Here is a 25293-nt window from a genome sequence, read left to right as displayed (position 1 = left end):
CTACTTCCACTCCACCATTTGCTGCAACAACAGACCCCAAGTACTTAAACTGATCCACCTCCTCAAGTAACTCCATTCAACATGACATTCAACCTTGCACCACCTTCCCTTCTCGTACATCTCATAACCTTACTCTTACCCACATTAACTCTCAACTTCCTTCTCTCACACACACTTACAAATTCTGTCACTAATCGTCCAAGCTTCTCTTCTGTGCCTGCAACCAGTACAGTATCATCCGCAAACAACAACTGATTTACCTCCCATTCACGGTCATTCTCGTCTACCAGTTTTAATCCTCGTCCAAGCACTCGAGCATTCACCTCTCTCACCACTCCATCAACATACAAGTTAAACAACCACGGTGACATCACACATCCCTATCTCAGCCCCACTCTCACCGGAAACCAATCACTCACTTCATTTCCTATCCTAACACATGTTTTACTACCTTTGTAGAAACTTTTCACTGCTTGCAACAACCTTCCACCAACTCCATATAACCTCATCACATTCCACATTGCTTCCCTATCAACTCTATCATACGCTTTCTCCAGATCCATAAACGCAACATACACCTCCTTACCTTTTGCTAAATATTTTTCGCATATCTGCCTAACTGTAAAAATCTGATTCATACAACCCCTACCTCTTCTAAAACCACCCTGTACTTCCAAGATTGCATTCTCTGTTTTATCCTTAATCCTATTAATCATTATTCTACCATACACTTTTCCAACTACACTTAACAAACTAATACCTCTTGAATTACAACACTCATGGACATCTCCCTTACCCTTATATAGTGGTACAATACATGCACAAACCCAATCTACTGGTACCATTGACAACACAAAACACATATTAAACAATCTCACCAACCATTCAAGTACAGTCACACCCCCCTCCTTCAACATCTCAGCTCTCACACCATCCATACCAGACGCTTTTCCTACTCTTGTTTCATCTAGTCAGTAATAAATAATAAAAATAAAAACAAAAACAAAAATAAAAATAAAAATTAAAATATTAAAAATAATAATAATAAAATAAGAATAAAAATAAAAATAATAATAATAATAACAATAATAATATTAGCTGATTAGCCATTCCATGTGCCTTCATCTATTGATTACTCATCATCTCTCAGATTATGAGCCACTAAGAACCAAGGAAGCACTCCAAGCTATCTGGAATAGGTTAGAAGTCTTGACAAGAACTATACAGGTTAGGATGCACAGACTGCCAAGTGCATTGTCCATAGAAACTAAACAGATCAATGCTACATATGTTTAAGCAAAAGTCAAGGCTTTGTGCACATCTGAGGGGGCTACTTCAGGATGCTAACTTCACAATTTGGCACGAGAACTCATTCTAGATACTCCTCAAATGACGTGGACCTTCTTGCTCTCTCAAAATATCTATGGTTGTCACAGAAGGGCATGTAGAAGATGAATATGATGCCACCGAGTTTCAAAAAATAATTTTATCAAATTTACTTGGATAAAAGACCACAGAACATAAAACAAAATGTAAAGAACAAATTAAATCTTAATAATAAAATCTATTATTTCTATTTTTGCCTGATATTCACATTGCTTCTCCCTTGAAGTTGTTTAAATGTCAAAATCTGCATTGAAATAAATATTTCCTCTTTTCTTTCCTTGCCAAATGCCTCTCCCTCTATAAAGTACTGAGTCAATCCATAGATTGACGGCAACTATCTATGAGTGGGTACGTCTTAGTTCCTTTACAACAAAGGTACGAGAAGAGTTGGAAGACTATGAATGGGTACGTCTTAGTTCCTTTACAACACAGGTATGAGAAGAGTTGGAAGACCCAGACCCACATGGCTAAGGACTATGAGTGTGATTGATTGATTGACTTAAAGTTTTCAGGCATCCTGACATCTAAGGTAATTGACGCCGCTATGAGTGTGAAGCAGATGATAATGATGGATGGAGAAGTATTGAATAAAAGCCCAAGATCAAGATGACTGGCTCTGCGTCAATAGGTGTAGGAGGAGACGATAATGATGATGATTACAACACAGTAAAAGAAAATAGACATACATATTCAAGAAATAATTAAACAACATTCAACTTCACTTACCTGCTATACTAGCAAATAGCTCTGCTGCCCCAACTAAGATATATTGGGGAATCTGCCAAAATATTGATATGTTGACTGCATGGTAGGTAACATTTCCAATTACCTGCTCAATATGAGAAGAGTTGCTGAAATAAATACAATTTATTCCATTAGTCTCTACTTAAGTTATGATTTAGAATGTGTATTAAATATTCAAGACCTCACCATACTTCAAATGTAACTTCCTAATTTTATCCCTTTTACCCCCAAGCTATTTGGAACTTTCCAACTCTTAACCCCCCGGGTTTTTTTTTTTTTTTAAACACATTTTGCAATATACTTTTTTAAATTGCTCTAACAGCCTTAGTTTTTGTCATAGAGAGGTCAGGTTGGTCTCATTCTTTAGGAAAATGCCTGAAGTTTCTCATAAAATTATCAAAAATATGCAAAATAAAATGTAAATAGCAGTTTTTTGCAAGGATGTACCAGTACGTCCATGGAGGTAAAGGGATGAGTTTTGTGAAACGTACCAGTACGTCCTTTGGGGGTAAAAGGGTTAACATGCAATCTCCTCTTGCGTACTGTAATAATACATAATTGATCATCATTACACACACAGGCCAAGTACAAATACTTGTAGGATACTGTAATCTTAAGGAGAAATCATTGAGGAAAATATTGAATCATCAAAAACTTGCAGAGATTGAATGAACATTGCCTTTCCTTGTAACCTTTTCTTTGTTGATCACTACTATTACAAACTACTGTACCTATTTGCATTTCTTTTAAATTTTCCATGACCCAATGATGTCCTTGTATTTAAAACCAAATCCTTTTTCTTCAACCATACAAGTCTATAACTGTTATTTATCAATCTCGTTTAACCACTTGCAAATTACACTGACCAAGTTTCAAAGCAAAATCACAAGACTGATAAATAACTAATGCTATGCTTTATCCTCCCCTCAATACAGTATATGTCAGTAGCAACCTACAACTAATACTATGCTTTATTTCCCCTCTATACAGTACATGTAAGTAGCAACCTAAAACTAATGATATGCTTTATTTTCCCCTCAATACAGTACACGTCAGTAGCAACCTACAACTAATGCTATGCTTTATTTTCCCCTCAATACAGTACATGTCAGTAGCAACCTACAACTAATGCTATGCTTTATTTTCCCCTCTATACAGTACATGTCAGTAGCAACGTACAACTAATGCTATGCTTTATTTTCCCAATACAGTACATGTCAGTAGCAACCTACAACTAATGCTATGCTTTATTTTCCCCTCAATACAGTACATGTCAGTGGCAACCTACAACTAATGCATGCTTTATTTTCCCCTCAATACAGTACATGTCAGTAGCAACCTACAACTAATGCATGCTTTATTTTCCTCTCAATACAGTACATGTCAGTAGCAACCTAGTACTCTAATATTTCAAGCATTATTCAAACCTTACAGACTTATAATTGGTATAACTGCATACAATACCACCTTTCTGGGCAAAGTAACGGAAAAGCCTCCAATACCAAGAATGATACAACAAATTATTCTAATACCAAAGGTTTAACATGATACACATTTAAAGATATTAAGTAAGAAATCAATGTTTTCTGACCGAGAGCTAACCATAATCTAAATAATCTCGGAAATTGTAATTGTATATAGATCTATGATTAAAACAAGAAATAAGATGTTTTATACATACTCATGTTTCCATTCATATATTCTATACGACTCTAGACCTCCAGCAGTCATCACAGCCAGGATACTGAACAGCATTCCAACACCTGAAACAGAAAATTGTAATTACATTGTGAAAAAAATATATATATAATACATTAACATTTAAAACTATTAGTGTCTGATACAATCAAAAAGTATACATTAAATAGGGAAGAAAACAGGAAATTTCTTAGTTTTTTGGGGTAGTGTCAGTATAAGTCAACCTTAGAGAACAAAGCAATATAGACCTCAATTACAGTACTACTGTGTATATTTTATACAGCATGTTAAAAAATCTATTTCACAACATCTGAAAAACCAGCATCAATTTTCTTATGTTTTGTGTGTATTAGACAAGACCTTAAAAAGGCAGTGGTCTGGTCAAAATAATAAACAATAATAATAATTTATCTCAAACTACTTTTATGAATTTTTTTTTAGTAACGAGTCAACTGCCACACAATAAAGCTAGAATCATAAAATGTGTGGCAATAAGGTAGCTTTAATCCCAAGAAATCAAATACTAAAACAAAAAAACATATTGCAAGTAGAGTAAACTTTCTGTACATAGAAGCATCACCATGGCAATAAGTATGAACCAAATCTCTAATTGTGTACCTTCTTCACTAATATGCTACAAAATATTTCAAATTGTAATATAGCCTTTTAAAATGTTATTTTCATTAGTAAAATAAATTTTTGAATATACTTACCCGGTGATCATATAGCTGTCAGCTCTGCTGCCCGACAGAAAAACATAAGGACAAAATACGCCAGCGATCGCTATACAGGTGGGGGTGTACATCAACAGCGCCATCTGTCGAGCAGGTACTCAAGTACTCCATGTCAACACAGAACCAATTTTCTCCTCTGCCCACTGGGTCTCTATTGGGGAGGAAGGGAGGGTCCTTTAATTTATGATCACCGGGTAAGTATATTCAAAAATTTATTTTACTAATGAAAATAACATTTTTCAATATTAAACTTAGCCGGTGATCATATAGCTGATTCACACCCAAGGGGGTGGGTAGAGACCAGCATTATGTGTTACATTAAGAGCTAAGTATTTTGTATTCCATTTTAGCAGTTATTCAAAATAACAAACATAAAATCAATAAGTACCTGGTAAGGAAGTCGACTTGAACAATTACTCTGCCTTTTTAAGTACGTCTTCCTTACTGAGCCTCGCGATCCTCATAGGATGCTGAGCGACTCCTAGGAGCTGAAGTATGAAGGGTTGCAACCCATACTAAAGGACCTCATCAAAACCTCTAATCTAGGCGCTTCTCAAGAAATGACTTTGACCACCCGCCAAATCAAGTAGGATGCGAAAGGCTTCTTAGCCTTCCGGACAACCCAAAAACAAAAATAAAACATTTCAAGAGAAAGATTAAAGAGGTTATGGAATTAGGGAATTGTAGTGGTTGAGCCCTCACCCACTACTGCACTCGTTGCTACGAATGGTCCCAGAGTGTAGCAGTTCTCGTAAAGAGACTGGACATTCTTAAGATAAAAAGACGCGAACACTGATTTGCTTTTCCAATAGGTTGCGTCGATTATACTTTGCAGAGATCTATTTTGTTTAAAGGCCACTGAAGTTGCGACAGCTCTAACTTCGTGTGTCCTTACCTTCAGCAAAGCTTGGTCTTCCTCATTCAGATGGGAATGAGCCTCTCGTAATAACAGTCTGATAAAATAGGATAAAGCATTCTTTGACATAGGCAAAGATGGATTCTCAACTGAACACCATAAAGCTTCAGACGGGCCTCGTAAAGGTTATTAAATAGAACTCAAGAGCTCTTACAGGACATAAGACTCTTTCTAGTTCATTTCCAACCATGCGATAAGTTCGGAAAATCGAACGATATTGGTCAAGGCCGAGAAGGCAGCTCGTGTTTGGCTAGAAAACCAAGTTGTAGAACATGTAGCCGTTTCGGATGAGAATCCGATGTTCTTGCTGAAGGCATGAATCTCACTGACTCTTTTAGTTGTGGCTAAGCATATCAGGAAAAGAGTCTTTAAGGTGAGATCTTTCAGGGAGGCTGATTGTTGCGGTTCGAACCTGTCTGACAAAAGGAATCTTAGTACCACGTCTAAATTCCAACCAGGTGTAACCAAACGACGCTCCTTCGTGGTCTCAAAAGACTTAAGGAGGTCCTGTAGATCTTTATTGTTGGAAAGATCTAAGCCTCTGTGACGGAAGACTGATGCCAACATGCTTCTGTAACCCTTGATAGTGGGAGCTGAAAGAGATCGTTCTTTCCTCAGATATAAGAGAAAGTCAGCTATTTGAGTTACAGAGGTACTGGTCGAGGATACGGATACTGACTTGCACCAGTTTCGGAAGATTTCCCACTTCGATTGGTAGACTCTAAGGGTGGATGTTCTCCTTGCTCTAGCAATCGCTCTGGCTGCCTCCTTCGAAAAGTCTCTAGCTCTCGAGAGTCTTTCGATAGTCTGAAGGCAGTCAGACGAAGAGCGTGGAGGCCTTGGTGTACCTTCTTTACGCGTGGCTGACGTAGAAGGTCCACCCTTAGGGGAAGAGTTCTGGGAACGTCTACTAGCCATCGAAGTACCTCGGTGAGCCATTCTCTCGCGGGCCAGAGGGAAGCAACTAGCGTCAACCTTGTCCCTTCGTGAGAGGCGAACTTCTGCAGTACCTTGTTGACAATCTTGAACGGAGGGAATGCATATAGATCTAGATGTGACCAATCTAGTAGAAAGGCATCTATATGAACTGCTGCTGGGTCCGGGATTGGTGAGCAAAATATTGGGAGCCTCTTGGTCATCGAGGTTGCGAAGAGATCTATGGTTGGCTGGCCCCAGGTGGCCCAAAGTCTCTTGCATACATCCTTGTGGAGGGTCCATTCTGTTGGAATTATTTGTCCCTTCCGACTGAGACAATCTGCCATGACATTCAAGTTGCCTTGGATGAACCTCGTTACTATTGAAATGTCTAGACCTTTTGACCAGGTGAGGAGGTCCCTTGCGATCTCGTACAATGTCAGAGAGTAGGTCCCTCCTTGCTTGGAGATGTACGCCAAAGCCGTGGTGTTGTCCGAGTTAACCTCCACCACTTTGCCTTGAAGGAGAGACCTGAAGCTTTTCCAGGTCAGACGTACTGCCAGTAGCTCCCTGCAGTTGAAATGCATTGTCCTTTGACTCGAGTTCCATAATCCCGAGCATTCCCTACCGTCTAATGTCGCACCCCAGCCTACGTCCGATGCGTCCGAGAAGAGAACGTGGTTGGTAGTCTGAACAGTCAGGGGAAGACCCTCTCTAAGGTTAATATAGTCCTTTCACCAAGTCAGACAAGACTTTAACTTTCCGGAAACCGGGACCGAGACCGCTTCTAGCGTCTTGTCCTTTTTCCAGTGAAAAGCTAGATGGTATAGAAGAGGACGGAGGTGTAGACTTCCTAGTGACACAAATTGATCCACGGATGACAGTGTTCCTACCAGACTCATCCACAGCCTGACTGGGCAGCGTTCCTTCTTCAGCATCTTCTGGATGGATAGCAGGGCTGGGGGCTGATCGTCTTGTTCAGCAACGTCCTCATCAGAGGGTTCCTCATCCGAAACTGATGAGGAAACGGCAACGGAGTGGGCAACGTCTGACTCGCTGAATCCGGTCGCACTGGAGGATGCGTGACGGAGCCGGACGCAATATCATGGCACTGCTGCACAGTCTGTGAACTGTCAACAACCATGGGTGCGCGAGGAAGTACAGCGTCAACCCGAAACTGTCTAGACTGCTGGGTTGTGCAGTCAACACCCTACCGGGTTGCTGAGGTTGACGCACTGCGTCACAACAAGTCACCTCTGCTGGTTGTTGAACGTCTTCTTAGTGACACACTGAACGTCAACAACCACCTCCGAGCATCGCTAAACGTCAACGTGCGACTGGCAACCCACACTGGGTCGCATCGGTGGAGGAACCACCTCAACTGGCAGACGCGAGTAGGATACCTCAGCGCAACAGGGCGCACAACCAACCGGTTGGAAGGTTGTTGGCCAGAAGGTTCTTCTCCGCATTTAAGTCCTCTGTCAAGGACACAAGCTTGGACTGCATGTCTTGCAGCAAAGCCCATAAAGGGTCTACGGGAGCAGGTGTGGCAACAGACGGGGTTAGCGACTGAGGCGGAACCATTTACCATCCCTGGAAGCCTTGTTATGTGTGATATAATAGTACAGCAAAACTTCAAAGGCTCGACAAAAGCTGAGAAGTTGACCTGTAAACAACTTGGAGCGTCTCCTGGCTAGGCGCCAGGGCGAGTCTACCAGAATTGAGAAGTCTATTTGGGCAGAGGCATGAACTTCCAAGCCGAGAACTTCTCTCGTGTCCTATCAGACTCTCGCTCTATAAGCCAGTTGAAAAGAAGGGAAATCAAAGGCTGTATCCCTAAAACTCCTCCTGGTGTAAAAACCAGTCGCCTAGCCAACGTAACGCTCTCTAGGAGAGCGAGAGAGCACTAGCTTAACAACAACGGCTTCGAAGTAGCTAGGCCTAGTGTAAGTTCTGACGTTTAGGCGAACGAGGAGCAGCAGTTACAAGATCCGGACGAAGATCCTTAAAAAAAAAAAAAATCATCATGATTTAATTAAAGTCCATAGGAGGCTAAGCAGCTTAAGGCTCCTCTCCAAATGACAGAGTCCTCAAAGGAATATCAGTAGGAGGGAGAACAGCACTTTCTCATCTACAGGAACCTTGTCCGATAAAAGCTAGGTGATCTCAGTGAGTCTCTCACTGGTACATTAGTAGCAGACCAGAAGGCAACGTCATGTAACTGCTTGACAGTCTGTGAACTGTCAACAACTGAACTGTCAACCACAACAGGTGTGTGAAGACATACAGCACTGGTGCATTAGTAGCAGACCAGAAGGCAACGTCATGTAACTGCTTGATAGACTGTGAACTGTCAACAACTGAACTGTCAACCACAACGGGAGCGTGAGGACATACAGTGTTCACTCGAGACTGCTTTGACTGTCTATACTGAGCAGTCAAAACAACTCTAGAATGCGGAGGTTGACGCACCGCGTCAAAACACAGCAGCTTAACTCCACCCTCCTGTTGTTGTGGTAGCACACGAACATCAACGGAGGGTTCCGTGCGTCTGTGAACGTCAGCATGCGTCTGACAGGGTCGACTGCGCATGGGTGGAGGAGCTCTCACAGCTGGAGTGTGGGAGCAGGCAGCCTCAGCGTCTGCTGGGCGCACAACCGTGGTAGGTTGTAGGCTAACGGGTGCAGCGTCAACCTTCTCCGCACGATACTCCTGCATAACAGCAGCTAACTGAGTCTGCATAGACTGCAGCAAAGACCACTCAGGGTCTACAACAGCTGGTGCGGCAACAGACGGAGTTACTGCCTGTTGCGGTACCGCTTTGCCTCTCTAAGGAGGTGAGCAGTCGTCGGAAGACTGCAGCGAGTCCGAACTGACCCAGTGGCTACAACTGGGCCGTTGGACTTGCGCGGAAGGGACCGACTTGCACTTAATAAGCTGCGAGACCTTGGTCCATGGTTTCTTACGAGAAACCTCTTCCGCAGACGAGAAGTAAATGGGCTCTCTCGTCATTGTGTGGGTGGGGCGATCTTGGGTAGATACGCCCGAAACCACGGAGGGAAACGTCTGTTCGTTGATCAAGGCCTGACGAACCCATAAGTCGTTCGACATTACTTCTCCCCTGGGCTTGGGAGCTTGCAAGAGGTCCCGGACTAGGTGAACGACAGGCACGAACAGACGAACCCTCGGACGCAACACTGTAACACTTTGCGCATATCACTTTATCACTTCGATTTTCTGTTTTGCACTTATTTCACTGAAATCGAAACTTTTACTGATTTCTACCTGAAACACGCAATTCTACCCTTCATTAAAAGGTAGTAATTGCGAAAACAGTCGTATAATGCAGCTCATTAATACTAGCAAAAACAGAAAATATATAAGGATAAAGAATTCAGTGGCTGGGAAAGAGACTAAACACTAGTTCAATTAAACTACGTTTACAATCTCTCACCGCACATAGCCTGGGGACAAGAATAAAACCCTAGAAACGTTTTACCTTCTTCCCCGTACAGCGACTAGGGAGGAGAGTGACACGAGAACAACGTTACCCGCTTGAACGGAACGTTTTATTTTTCCTCTCTCTCCCTCCGTCTCTATCTATCTCTCTCTTTCTCTCTTGATTTCGCACCTGAGAGAAGAGCCCAATTATATATCGTCAAAAAAACATGTTATATGGCTAAAGGAAAAAACTGAAAGGTTTTCCAAATAAAAAGTTCCTTTAATTTAGAATTTAAACTATTTAAGTTAAGAAAGAATGAACGAAACGTCAGAATCGATTTACTCTTACTGCAAAGTGAAACCGTGATACACTCTCTCTCTATCGTAACGATAGAGCGCATGTTGAACGTCCTGAACGTCAACAACTGCGAAGTCTAAAAAAAAAAACTAAACGTTAGTTCATCTTTGAAAACAGTACGAAGACTATCAAAGAAATTCTTTCATAAAACATTAAATTTAAAAAGTTATAAATTCTTTAAAGGCTAAATACGATATAACGGGCTCAACGTTGATTAACTTCGGTTCCAAGTTAAGACCGCCTACTATCAGGAAAGGTCGCAAATAAACAAAACATAAAAATTTATTTTTATATGTTTATAATAAATGGAAAGTTAATCGAAGAGGCCTAATAAAGGCGGAGAGATATAAAATATATAGATCTATAACGTGTTAAGCAAAATTACTAAAAACCTAAACACACTTCCGTCTAAGGGAAGGGTCGGCCATTTAAAAGTGAAAGAGAGTCCATACTCTCTTAGTCACCATAATTAAATCTATCCAAAACGAGTTCAAGTTTTGAGATGAAGATAAAACCCCTGCATAGCGAAAGCTCAAAACTAGAATAGTGTACTTCACCAAATAGTTGTGAAAACAAATCCAGTTAGTAACAGCGTATTTTAGTAGGTCTTGCCAGTGGCACGACAGAGAGAAAATTGGTTCTGTGTTGATATGGAGTACTTGAGTACCTGCTCGACAGATGGCGCTGTTGATGTACACCCCCACCTGTATAGCGATCGCTGGCGTATTTTGTCCTTAGGTTTTTCTGTCGGGCAGCAGAGCTGACAGCTATATGATCACCGGCTAAGTTTAATATTGAAAAATAGCCATTCATCAATAGAATAGGAGCTCTCAATACATTGTAAGGATGCTGATTTAAAAGCATTATCAATTGACCAGGAGAATTTCATTAACAAAAACATATATGTAAGAGGGGGAGAGTCATGCTATCTTCTACATTACATATATTGCATTGTAGGAGAGCTTAGGTGAGCATCAATAGCCGATCTTGTTTTTAGTGGACTTAAGCCGCTCCATTCTTATACAATATCCAGCAAGACTAAGTCAATAACTTCTGCATCCATAGAGTGCCATCCTATTGTCTTTCTTGTTACTGTACTAACGACTTAACTTATTGTTCCCATCCTATACTAAGCATACTCAATTTCTAATTTAGGTTATGCTCATGTAAGAAGTCTCCAATATTCCACCACATCCTAAAATTTATGGAAGAGTTCTATAAACAATGCAAATTGTATTTGAAATTCAGCCTTGGATATAACAATTTTGATATTTGCCAATTCACAAGAGCCTGCATATCATCAGTTATCCAAGAATGGATAAACAAATAAATAACGCGATGGTACACACAAGATACAAAATTAAGTATATTTTACAATCAGTAAAACAAACCAAGAGATAAATCTCATCTTACCTATTCTGAACAATACAGACACACGTATACCCGCTCTATCCAGCCGAGGATACAGGAAGCTGCTAACAATTGGGATTGCTCCAATGAGAAACAGTTGATTGAATAAAGTCAGCCATGCAGCTGGTACCTACAGGGAAAAAATTCAAGCCAATTCTCAAATAAAGGAAATTCAAACAAATATATAAGGTATTTTCTAAGGGAAAAGTATTGCACTTCCACGACAACTTCCAATGAAATATAGTTTACCAATGAAAAATTTAATTCTTTTCAGGATAAAAATAGTAACAACCTATTACCACAAAATCTAACCAAATTGTTCAGAACATAAACATATGAAGAGAAGATAAAAGACCTTTTCAAACAAAGTAACATAATAAACTAGTCACTGAAACTGACAATGTAATCACTTACACTAAACTTCAGTAGACCGACATTGTCATCCAAAGGGGTATTAAACGAAATATCTTCCTTGAGAGTTTCATTAGTTTCATTGGCCCCAAAGAGATCAAAGCGCATATGCAAACCTTGTGCTTGAAAGCTTGTCTCCATCTGGAAAAGAAAAAGTGAAAAAGGGAAAATTATGAAATAGATAAAAAAATTTACTTTCATAGAAATACCATCTAATCATAAAACAGACGAAAAGTATTCATCAAAAGTACTAACCAAAAAATAAGAACAACTAGATTGGCACTCAGTAGAGCGCCAACCTCAGCCGCCGCAGGTTATTTCTCGACCTTTGACCTTGACATGTATTAATTGACATGGATTACACACTCAAATATGAACAAAGTTTGAAGTCTCTGTGACAATGATGTCCAAACTTAAGGCGGATTATGGGAACTGGAAATTTTTCTTAACCGTGACCTTGACCTTCCAAAATTTAATCATTTCCAGATTTTACATAACATTTAATCCCTGCAGGTTTAATTACTCTACGATTAAAATTGTGGACAGGAAGCTGTTCACAAACAAACACATACACGCATAAAACAGGGGAAACAAACATAACCTCCTTCCAACTTTGTTGACGGAGATAATAAACTAAATCTAACAAGAAACTACAAAAAGAGAACCTAATGAAATACCACACAGATTGAGCCTTACCTGAAAATATACAAGCCAATATGGCAAAAGAGCAGTGAACACAGTCAACAGCTTTCCCAGACTTCGCACATCATCCACAGCCGTTTCGTGGAAAGATCCACCAAATCTAATCTTAGCTCTGTCGAGAAATCTTGGTTCTATGTGTAACGGGCTGTTCAAGGAAACAGAAAAATCCATTAAAACCAATACTTATATATACTATTACATGCATCATCACCTCAAATTATCTGATGGTTAAATCAGGGGTATGACCTTGAAGAGCCTGACCTTTCTCATAAATGACAAAATCTCTGAAGTAATGATCAGCATCTCATGACCTTATATGTCAGGATGCCAGAAAACTCCATAAATCAATCAATTTCAAGTGATGGACATTACATTTACCATCCAATTTAAAAGTTTCATCAATAAAAATGTTATTTTCATTAGTAAAATAAATTTTTGAATATACTTACCCGATAATCATGTAGCTGTCAACTCCGTTGCCCGACAGAATTCTATGGAGGGATACGCCAGCTATCACAATACTAGAAGGGGGTGTACTTACCAGCGCCACCTGTGGCCAGGTACTCAAGTACTTCTTGTTGACACCTCCTCAATTATTCCTCGGTCCCACTGGTTCTCTATGGGGAGGAAGGGAGGGTCAATTAAATCATGATTATCGGGTAAGTATATTCAAAAATTTATTTTACTAATGAAAATAACATTTTTCAATATTAAACTTACCCGATAATCATGTAGCTGATTCACACCCAAGGGGGGTGGGTGAAAACCAGTGTACAAGATTAAAGGATAGCTAAGTATCCCATATTTCATATAACAGTTATCTCAAATAACAATGAAATAATAAGTACCTGGTAAGGAAGTCGAATTGAACCGTTACTCTGTCTCTTTTTTTTAAGTTCGACTTCCTTACTGAGCGCAGCGTTCCTCTTGGAGGCTGAATCAACCCAAAGGTGCTAAAGTATACAGGGCTGCAACCCATACTAAAGGACCTCATCACAACCTTTAACCTCGGCGCTTCTCAAGAAAGAATTGACCACCCGCCAAATCAACAAGGATGTGGAAGGCTTCTTAGCCGACCGAACAACCCATAAAAAGTATTCAAGAGAAAGGTTAAAAAGTTATGGAATTATGGGAATGTAGTGGCTGAGCCCTCGCCTACTACTGCATTCGTTGCTACGAATGGACCCAGGGTGTAGCAGTACTCGTAAAGAGACTGGACATCTTTGAGATAGAATGATGCGAACACTGACTTGCTTCTCCAATAAGTTGCATCCCTAACACTCTGCAGAGAACGGTTCTGTTTGAAGGCCACTGAAGTAGCCACAGCTCTCACTTCATGTGTCCTTACCTTCAGCAAAGCAAGGTCTTCTTCCTTCAGATGAGAATTTGCTTCTCTAATCAGAAGCCTGATGTAGTAAGAAACTGAGTTCTTAGACATTGGTAGAGAAGGCTTCTTGATAGCACACCATAAGGCTTCTGATTGTCCTCGTAATGGTTTTGACCTTCTTAGATAGTACTTAAGAGCTCTAACAGGGCAAAGTACTCTCTCTAGTTCGTTCCCCACCATGTTGGACAGGCTTGGGATCTCGAACGACTTAGGGCAAGGACGGGAAGGAAGCTCGTTTTAGCCAAAAAAAAAAACCGAGCCGCAAGGAACATGTAGCCGTTTCAGATGTGAAACCTATGTTCCTGCTGAAGGCGTGGATCTCACTTACTCTTTTACCTGTTGCTAAGCACACGAGGAAAAGAGTTTCTAATGTGAGGTCCTTAAAAGAGGCTGATTGGAACGGTTCAAATCCTGATGACATTAGGAACCTTAGGACCACGTCTAGATTCCAGCCTGGAGTGGACAACCGACGTTCCTTTGAGGTCTCAAAAGACCTAAGGAGGTCCTGTAGATCTTTGTTGGAGGAAAGATCCAAGCCTCTGTGGCGGAAAACCGCTGCCAACATACTTCTGTAACCCTTGATCGTAGGAGCTGATAGGGATTTTACGTTCCTTAGATGTAACAGGAAGTCAGCAATCTGGGTTACAGTGGTACTGGTTGAGGAAAACTGCATTGGCCTTGCACCAGCTTCGGAAGACTTCCCATTAAGACTGATAGACTCTGAGAGTGGATGTCGTCCTTGCTCTGGCAATCGTTCTGGCTGCCTCCTTCGAAAAGCCTCTAGTTCTTGAGAGACTTTCGATAGTCTGAAGGCAGTCAGACGAAGAGCGTGGAGGTTTGGGTGTACCTTCTTTACGTGAGGTTGACGCAGAAGGTCCACTCTAGGAGGAAGAGTCCTGGGAACGTCGACCAGCCATTGCAGTACCTCGGTGAACCCTTCTCTCGCGGGTCAGAGGGGAGCAACCAACGTCAACCGTGTCCCTTTGTGAGAGGCGAACTTCTGAAGTACCCTGTTGACAATCTTGAACGGCGGGAATGCATACAGGTTGAGATGGGACCAATCCAGCAGAAAGGCATCCACGCGAACTGCTGCTGGGTCTGGAATCGGAGAACAATACAAGAGGAGCTTCTTGGTCATCGAGGTAGCGAATAGAACTATGGTTGGCTGACCCCACAGGGCCCAAAGTCTGCTGCAAACATTCTTGTGAAGGGTCCACTCTGTGGGGAAGACCTGACCCTTACGGCTGAGGCGATCTGCCATGACATTCATATCGCCCTGAATGAGCCTCGTTACCAGCGTGAGCTTTCGATCTTTGACCAAATGAGGAGGTCCCTTGCGATCTTGAACAACTTCCTCGAATGAGTCCCTCTCTGCTTGGAGATGTAAGCCAAGGCTGTGGTGTAGTCGGAGTTCACCTCCACCGCCTTGTTAAGCTGGAGGGACTTGAAGTTTATCAAGGCCAGATGAACTGCCAACAACTCCTTGCAATAGATGTGAAGTGTCCTTTGCTCCTGATTCCATGTTCCCGAGCATTCCTGTCCGTCCAGTGTCGCACCCCAGCCCGTGTCCGATGCGTCCGAGAAGAGACGGTGGTCGGGGGTCTGAACAGCCAAAGGTAGACCTTCCTTGAGAAGAATGCTGTTCTTCCACCAAGTTAGAGTAGACCTCATCTCTTCGGAAACAGGAACTGAGCCCGTCTCTAGCGTCATGTCCTTTATCCAGTGAGCAGCTAGATGATACTGAAGGGGGCGGAGGTGGAGTCTCCCTAACTCGATGAACAGGGCCAGCGATGAAAGTGTCCCTGTTAGACTCATCCCCTGCCTGACTAAGCATCGGTTCCTTCTCAGCATGCTCTGGATGCATTCTAGGGCTTGGAAGATCCTTGGGGCCGACGGACAAGTCCGAAAAGCTCGACTCTGAAGATCCATACCCAAGGAAACAATGGTCTGGGATGGAACGAGCTGAGACTCCTCAAAATTGACCAGGAGGCCCAGTTCCTTGGTCAGATCCATAGTCCATTTGAAAATCTCCAGACAGCGACGACTTGTGGGAGCTCTTAAAAGCCAGTCGTCTGACGGAGCCGGACACAAGATCATGATACTGCTGCACAGTCTGTAAACTGTCAATCATGGGCAAGCGAGGAAGTACAGTGACAACCCGAATCTGTCTAGACTATCTGGGTCGTACAGACAACTCCTTAACGGGTTGCTGAGGTTGCCGCACTGCGTCACAACAAGTCCCTTCTGTTGGTTGTTGAACGTCTTCCCCGTGACACATTGACTCCGTAAACAAAAAATCCTCTAACAAGGACTAAGCTTGGACTGCATGTCATGCAACACAGCTCAAGGTCTATGGGAGCAGGTGTGGTAACAGACGGGATTAGCGGCTGAAGTGGAACCATTACCTTCCCTGTAAGCATGTTATGCTTAAATAAAAGTCCATAAGAGGTTATGCAGCTAAAGGCTCCCTCCAAATGACAGAGTCCTCAAGGGAATATCAGAAGGAGGGAGAAAAGAACTTTCTCATCTACAGGGACCTTATCCTAGAAAAGCTAAGTTCTCTGAGTGAGGGTTCACTGGTGCAAAAGCAGCAGACTAGAAGGCAACGTTATGAAACTGCTTGACAGTCTAGTGAGTTGGCAACAACCCAAGATATGTTGAGAAGCATGCGGTAAGGTATGCAGAGCATGATGAATGCAGAGTATGCTGTATGCAGAGCATGCTGTATGTAGAGCATGTTGTATGCAGAGCATGCTGAATGCAGAGCATGCTGTATGCAGAGCATGTTGTATGCAGAGCATGCTGAATGCAGAGCATGCTGAATGCTGAGCATGTAGTAAGCAGAGCCTGCTGTAAGCAGAGCCTGCTGTAAGGAAAGCAGAGCGTGTGCATGGCGTTTAACATTTCTCAGAAATTCCATGACCAGTGCTAGAGTGCTTTATGCATGCTTGCATGGGGTTTAAAAATCAACATAATGTTTACCTTACATTCATAACTCATGATTCATATTTTTGCCATGGTTTGAAAATGGAGGTAAGGTATGCTGAACAGCAGAGTCAGAACGAGCTGGAACAACAACAGTGGAAGGTGCAGAAAGTTCCTGTTCCTGTGGTATGAGTGGAGCGTGAAGAGACCGAGGTTGCGCAGAACAAGGTAAAGATCCCGCAAGCAGAGGTGTCTGAGGCGCAGGATCAGGGTGCACGGGTTGAGCTCGGTGCAGCAGCTGAGGAGACTGACTCACAGGTGGAAGAGGTTGTACCTCCACCGAGAGTTGCACCACCGGTGGAGCAGCCAGGGGAGGAGGAGGAAGAGTGGAGTAATCCTCCTGATCCCAAACCGAAGGTTGCCTTAAAGAAGGCTGAGGCTGAACAACACTGGGAACAGCGAACACAGAAAGAGGTTCAACATCGTACGCCTGGCAGATGGTGCTGCGACTGGGTGCAGCGAGTGCAGGCGGGTTGAGCACAGGCTGAACGGGTGCAGGTGGAGGTGCAACACTCTCAGCCCGACACTCACGCAACAGGTCCGAAAGCTGTGCTTGCATGGACTGTAGTAGAGTCCACAACATCGTACGCCTGGCAGATGGTGCTGCGACTGGGTGCAGCGAGTGCAGGCGGGTTGAGCACAGGCTGAAAGGGTGCAGGTGGAGGTGCAACACTCTCAGCCCGACACTCACGCAACAGGTCCGAAAGCTGTGCTTGCATAGACTGTAGTAGAGTCCACAACATCGTACGCCTGGCAGATGGTGCTGCGACTGGGTGCAGCGAGTGCAGGCGGGTTGAGCACAGGCTGAAAGGGTGCAGGTGGAGGTGCAACACTCTCAGCCCGACACTCACGCAACAGGTCCGAAAGCTGTGCTTGCATGGACTGTAGTAGAGTCCACAACATCGTACGCCTGGCAGATGGTGCTGCGACTGGGTGCAGCGAGTGCAGGCGGGTGCAGCACAGGCTGAACGGGTGCAGCCGGTTGGTGCACCACCGGTGCAGGCGGGTGCAGCACAGGCTGAACGGGTGCAGGCGGTTGGTGCACCACCGGTGCAGGAGGAGGAGGAGGTGCAACACTCTCAGCACGACACTCACGCATCAGGTCCGAAAGCTGTGCTTGCATGGACTGTAGTAGAGTCCACAACATCGTACGCCTGGCAGGTGGTACTGTGATCAGGCGGAGCGAGCATAGGCGGGGGGAGTGTAGGCGCACTCTCAGCCCAACAAACTGATGACTGAGGAGAGTCAGAGCTAACCCAATGACTGCATCCGGGTTGTTGAACTTTACTTCGTACGTCTGGCATAGGTCTGGACTTTACGTTTAAGAGGTCTTGAGACCTGAGACCAGCGTTACTCTGCCTTTATTTTCTCCTCTAAATCTCTTCTGCAGACGAGCAAAATAAGGGCTCAATCGTCTGCGGGTGGGAGTGACGGTCTCGGTAAGACACGCCCACAACCACCGAGGATACTTCTGTGCGCCGATCAAGGCCTGCCGAACCCTTTGCCCTTCGACATTGCTTCTCCCCTGGGCTTGGGAGCTTGCAAGAGGTCCCGGACTGGGAGGACGACTGGCGCGCACAAAAGTACCCTCACGCATAACACTGACATACTTTGCGCTAATCACTTATCACTTTGATTTCTGTTTGCACTTATTTCACTGAACTCGAAACTTTAAGTGGTTTGTACCTGAAACACGCAATTCTATCCTTCTCAAAAGTTAGTAATTGCGAAAACAGAATTACAATGTAACAGAAAAATCTAATGAAAGAAAAATCAGTGGCTGGAAAGAGACTAAACACTAGATCACTCTAGAAACGTTTAGTTTCTTCCCCTAAAGAGACTAGGGATAAGAGCAAAACGATAACGACGTTACTCGTACGCCTGGCAGGCTTGAGGGAAACGTTTATCCTCTTTCTCCCTCCGTCTCTATCTCTCTCTCTCTCTCTCTCTCTCTTGACTTAGAACCTGAGAGAAGAGCCCAATCATATATATCGTTAAAACATATTATTGTTAAAGGAAAAAAACTGAAATATTTCCCAAAAAGAAAAGTTCCTTATTAGGATCAAAACCATTAAGTTAAGAAAGAATGAACAAAACGCTAGACACGGTTACTCTTACTGCAATGTGAAACCGTGAACATTCTTTCTCTATCGTAACGATAGAGTGCAAGTTGAAACGTTCTGAACGTCAACAACTGCCGAGACAAACAAAACGTTAGTTCAACTTTGAAAAAGTACGAGACTATCAAAGAAATTCTTTCAAGACCTTAAAATAGCATAATATGTTAACAGGTAAAACCGAAATGACGGGCTCACGATAATTAACTTCGGTACCAAGAAAAGACCGCCTACTATTAGGAAGGTCGAATATAAACAAATATAAAAATTAATTTTAATAAGTTTATAATAAAAGGAAGTTAATCGAAGAGGCCTATAAGAGGCGGAGAGATATAAAATAAATCTATAACTTTTGTTAAGCAAAATTAAGAAAGAGAGTCTAAACTCTCTTAGACACCAACACTTCCGTCTAAGGGAAGGGTCGGCCATTGAAAGGTGAACGAGAGTTCATACTCTCTTCGTCACCAAAATTAATCAAATTAATTCCAAAAGCTAACTAAGCTAAAATAGAAGTTTCCAGTAAAGCGACAGCCGAAATCTAAGAGAAATACTTCACCAAAGTCGTGAAAATACTCCAAGAACATAAGCGTATCCCAGAACGTCTTGTCAGAAGCACGACAGAGGAATAATTGAGGAGGTGTCAACAAGAAGTACTTGAGTACCTGGCCACAGGTGGCGCTGGTAAGTACACCCCCTTCTAGTATTGTGATAGCTGGCGTATCCCTCCATAGAATTCTGTCGGGCAACAGAGTTGACAGCTACATGATTATCGGGTAAGTTTAATATTGAAAATACATCATTTATAAAAAAGCAACAAGCAAAGTCATGATAATGTGCTTATTTTTAAGAATTCTAAAAAGTGGATTGGTAAGGTAACAAAGATTAACCTATAGGAAGCCATATTAATTTACAGTAAGAATCACTAAGAAAATCATGGCAACATCTATTAATTTAGCATACTGTACAAAATTTAGCAAGAATTTGCATACAGAAAGTCCTCCACTTACAAACTTAATAGGTTCCAAGAAGCTGTTTGTAAATTCAGATTTTATCAAATTTTGACCTAGGGTAGGCTTCACCTTGTTGTTTTCATTGTCGTAACACACAAAAACTGCGCCTTACTAAATATTCGTAGGTATTTAAGAGTATCACAGCAAATCCCGTGTTGATTGTTAAATCCACTTTTTCAAAGCTATTAGAAATTGTCATTTAGCCATGTTTCAGATATCGTTAATATGTCGAAAAAAATATTAATTTCATTTGAATTGATTATTACCAACAGATTGAATATTTATATAACCACAATTTATGACGTTATTAGTATCCGTTTCTTTGCTAGTCTCGTTAATTCCATCTCCAAAGCTTTGCACTTTCTTGAATTCACTATATGATTTTTTTTCCCAATAGTGCAACTTACACGTTTTCCAACTTGGGAGTTACATTTAGTGTTCTGATTTTCTGCTAAATTCCCACACTTTCATTATCTTGGTGTTTTTCAAAATGCCTACAATTTTTAGCTACAAAAGTCAACAAATAAGTCTAGTTTCATATTGCAAAAGTAGTCTTGCTTACTGTGTTGAATTATATATTGTTTTATTAAAGCATTTTATTATGAACTTTAGATACATCAGATTTATGATTTCAGTTGGATTTGTGATCGTATCTCCAAAAGTTTGTAAGTTGAGGACCTCCAAAAAAAAAGAAAACCAACAACAACAACAACAACAACAACAACAACAACAACCCATTTGCAAAAAGATCTAATAAACAGCAATTCTTCATAAAAAAAGCATGATAAATTAACAAATCATAGATAAATTTGCATACTTAGCATTTACATTCCGGCGTCCGTGACGCAAGTGTCTAATCTGAGCACCCAATGCCTCCCATATGATCTTTAGAATATTTCCAATGACACTCCCTTCGGGTGGCACTATATGGTAGCATGGCAACACAGCAATGAAAAGTATCATTGCTACCACCAGGCATACTGTGGAAAATAAACAATAATTCTTTCACTTTTCAAGTTGTTTAAGATTATCAGATCGTTAAGAAAAAATGGGGCTTTAAATTTAAGTCTTTTGGCATCACATCAGTCAGAGCCTGGAAACATACGCACTTTAATTTTGATACTTTTTGGTTTGTGCTGCAAATGAACACACCCGCAGAGCATAAAGATACAGCCAGGCCAATGACCAATCAAAAGCTAGGGTACCTGTCTGGCACAATGAGAACTTACTGGTTGTAAGAACATTTACTAAAATAGCCTCTACAAAGTAGTCCTCTGAGAAAAGCAGTGAAGCAAAAATAATTTAAATTATGAGCTGGTGATACTTTAACCCTTTTACCCCCAATGGACGTACTGGTACGTTTCAGAAAACTCATCCCTTTACCCCCCTGGACGTACTGGTACGTCCATGCAAAAAACTACTATTTATATTTTTTTTTTTTGCATATTTTTGATAACTTTATGAGAAACTTCAGGCATTTTCCAAAAGAATGAGACCAACCTGACCTCTCTATGACAAAAATTAAGGCTGTTAGAGCAATCTAAAAAATATATATTGCAAAATGTGCTTGAAAGAAAAAATGCCTGGGGGTTAAGGGTTGGAAAGTTCCAAATAGCCTGGGGGTAAAAGGGCTAATACTGGTGATGACATATCCTCTTCCTGCGGTTCAATTAATTAATAAAAATGAAAAAAATAAAAAACTTCAGGGATCTTCACTACAAATTTTTTTATTGTATCATAACAATTTCCCTGCACAGAATCATTGCTTTTATAGCCTGTAACATTAATGCTGACAAAAATCTTTACAATCAAAGATTACTGATGAGTGGTCACATGTAAATAATAAAAAATTAATCCTTGATAAAATGAAAACTATAGTTTGTTGATAACTTAATCTTCCTGCACTGATGTGGGCACTGAATTATATGAAACCTTACATCCTTTTAGCAAATGAATACAGTACTTGATAAATAAGTATACAGAGAATTGCTAAAATGTTAAATGGCTAATCTATCGACACTTTTAAAGCCTAGATATAAAAAAAATTAGAAATGTGACATCTTAGTTACCAAACAATATCACAATAATGTATTACAAAGGGCTGTAAGAATTTAAAATTTTGGTAATAAACTATCATTGCCATGGTAAATCTTGAATAGAATTGAAGAAGCAGACCAAATAAGTTTCACCTGAGCCTAATGTTAGTTTTGAATCCATTAAATTATTAAATTTCTAACATTATTTTTTCCTACTAACATTATTCGTTCCTATAATCATCACACACTAAGCATCCTAGGGACAAAAGCATCAAACAGCAAACTGTATCTTAATTCCCACATAAACTTCAAATATATTTAACCAAATAAATGCTATAAAAAAACAATAAAGCTTCTAATTTTTTGCTTATATGTAATCTTACCTGATGCAATGAGATAGCCACAGAAGAAACCATTGACACAGACTCCCGGACTGTCCTGTTCGATGTAAGTAATGATGCCAACGCCAACCAGACTCCCTAGGTTAATGCACCAGTAGAACCACGAGAAGAAGGAACGAGTCTTTTGAGGATCAGCAGTTTTGAGCTGCAAAAGAAGATGATTAGGTAATAATCATTTCAATACTGTAGGTTATTTGCACACAGTTATGTTGTATGGCCATGACAATAATGTTATGTAACCAGACAGTATAGAAAAGCAAATAAGTTTATATGAATAGCTTCAAAATGACATTCCAACTGTAAGAAGTTTTTCTTCAAAGATAAGAAATCAATCGGAACATCCACAAATCCTTCATTATATTTCCATTAAATAATCACTTCAATTTTACTTTCACTATGTCAAAATCATTACCCGAAACAATGTCTTCACCAGCCCCATAGCTTTTTAATATCTCCAACTTCCTCTTATTGAAAAAAAGCCTTAAAAAACTTCAAAAGTCTGAAAATTTGGCTTAGTTGTTTCATTGAAACACTAATTTAATTGGGGGAAAAATCATAAAACACTCCTGTACACAATTCTTCTGCTCGAGTGAGAATCATGTGAAAGGAAGATGAAAGTGAAGTTGCAACCCTTATGGCCTCATAAAAACTAGCCACTCTTATAAGCACATATCTAAAACCTCCAAAACCTATCACCTTCAATAAATGGTTAACTTAATAGAATGAATATGATAAAAAAAAACTGATCAAATTCATCAATGGATCAGGGCATTTTTCAACATATAATACAGATAATACTTTAATCTAATATGGGACCCAACATAGGAGAATTAAGAGAATTTATTTCCATCAGACAGTCCCAAACATAGTTAACACAATTTGCAAACACTACAGAAGCATTCCGAGACTTATAAGAAATTGTTCTATCAAAACAGTTTAAGTAATGCAATATAAGATTAAGATCTGGGTGACCTCCCAACTTTCCTTCATATGATTTGAAATAACCTCTATAAAAGAATCTGCAAAAGAGAAAACTTGAACTATACTCACTATTCTATTGACAATAAAAATTTCTTTAGTCAACAAACTTGAAAAACCATTACGCATGGACTTCTTTCTGTTCACATTAATAATGAATTGAAGATAATTACTCTGGCAATAATAATGTTGGGCAATTGATTTATTTCAGAAGCATTCCGAGACTTATAAGAAATTGTTCTATCTAAACAGTTTAAGTAATGCAATATAAGATTAAGATCTGGGTGACCTCCCAACTTTCCTTCATATGATTTGAAATAACCTCTATAAAAGAATCTGCAAAAGAGAAAACTTGAACTATACTCACTATTCTATTGACAATAAAAATTTCTTTAGTCAACAAACTTGAAAAACCATTACGCATGGACTTCTTTCTGTTCACATTAATAATGAATTGAAGATAATTACTCTGGCAATAATAATGTTGGGCAATTGATTTATTTCATAAATTAACCCTTTTACCCCCAGGCTATTTGGAAATTTCCAACCCTTAACCCCCAGGGGTTATTTTTTTTCAAGCACATTTAGCAGTGCATTTTTTTAAAATTGCTCTAACAGCCTTAATTTTTGTCATAGAGAGGTTAGGTTGGTCTCATTCTCTTGGAAAATGCCTGAAGTTTCTCAAAAAATTATCAAAAATATGCAAACAAAAAATTTAAATAGCAGTTTTTTGCAAGGACGTACCGATACGTCCATGGGGGTAAAAGGATGAGTTTTGTGAAACGTACCAGTACGTCCTTTGGGGGTAAAAGGGTTAATGAACACTTTGTAGGAGATATGGATTTAACAACAGACAAAAAGCTTTTTTTTTTCCTTTCACAACAATTTACTCACTATCTATGAAAATATTACAAAATTTTGGAGTATAAATCATCTTAGAAGTGGCACCATTAGATGACATAGAATAAGAATTATCAGAACATAACTAGTCTCACCTATTCAAATACATTTCCGCAATAAGTTTTCTTAAATACTGAAAAGGACTTATCAGTTACCTGTCCTATTCTTGGATGGCAATTTTGCAACCAGTCGTAACCCAATCATTGTCCCAGTCTTGACCGAATAATTGTGACGCATTAAAGAAAATCTCTAAATTTAGGTTATGTAAGTTTGTTAGCTAAAAGAGATATTTGTAGGTAATCAGATAGGGACTATAACTGAACCACTTTCCCTTGCCGATTCTATTAAAGGGGTTATTTCTAATCTCGCAGAAAGAGAAATTTCCTGGTCATCAGGATATGGATGTATTTACGGATTATCTGATTTGCCTAAATAAACCAGTATTACAGGGGACTGCCAAAGCAATAACAGCCTTTGTGCAGTGTGGGATTAAATAAGAGAAGAGAACAGGCACAGTACATATTTCTATGGTAGGTTCGCTCTCAAGAGGCACAACTTAAAAAATTAATTTCTACTCCTATTTTGGGACCTATGTTCCAAGGTCAGTTTCTATAAATACCCAACCTTCCCATAACCTGTCAGATTTCTCAAGCTCAGATGGGTCAAAAAATAAAAAAATAAATAAAATTTAATTTAAGAGAAGACACAACAGAATTTCGTTACAGCAGACTTCTAGAATGATTGCCCACTGAACTCGAAAACTT

The 25293-nt window shown here is 40.5% G+C and overlaps 1 protein-coding gene across 4 annotated transcripts in view; it reads right to left on the bottom strand.

Moving 5' to 3' along the window:
• LOC137617394 (solute carrier family 15 member 4-like) overlaps positions 1–25293 on the bottom strand; it is a 55535-nt gene that overhangs the window by 9662 nt on the left and 20580 nt on the right. For all 4 annotated transcript variants that reach the window (XM_068347417.1, XM_068347419.1, XM_068347420.1 and 1 more), the window contains 7 exons: positions 22634–22796; positions 21032–21194; positions 12710–12860; positions 12017–12154; positions 11606–11732; positions 3812–3893; positions 2113–2237 (listed from right to left, as the gene is read on the bottom strand). In XM_068347417.1, coding sequence (XP_068203518.1) covers positions 2113–2237; positions 3812–3893; positions 11606–11732; positions 12017–12154; positions 12710–12860; positions 21032–21194; positions 22634–22796 — 949 coding nt within the window. The remainder of the gene's footprint in view (positions 1–2112; positions 2238–3811; positions 3894–11605; positions 11733–12016; positions 12155–12709; positions 12861–21031; positions 21195–22633; positions 22797–25293) is intronic.

The sequence above is a fragment of the Palaemon carinicauda genome, chromosome 23 (assembly GCF_036898095.1).
Source record: "Palaemon carinicauda isolate YSFRI2023 chromosome 23, ASM3689809v2, whole genome shotgun sequence".
Taxonomy (NCBI): domain Eukaryota; kingdom Metazoa; phylum Arthropoda; class Malacostraca; order Decapoda; family Palaemonidae; genus Palaemon; species Palaemon carinicauda.
The sequence above is the reverse complement of the archived record's forward strand: the minus strand, read 5'-3'. Positions and strand labels throughout refer to the sequence as shown.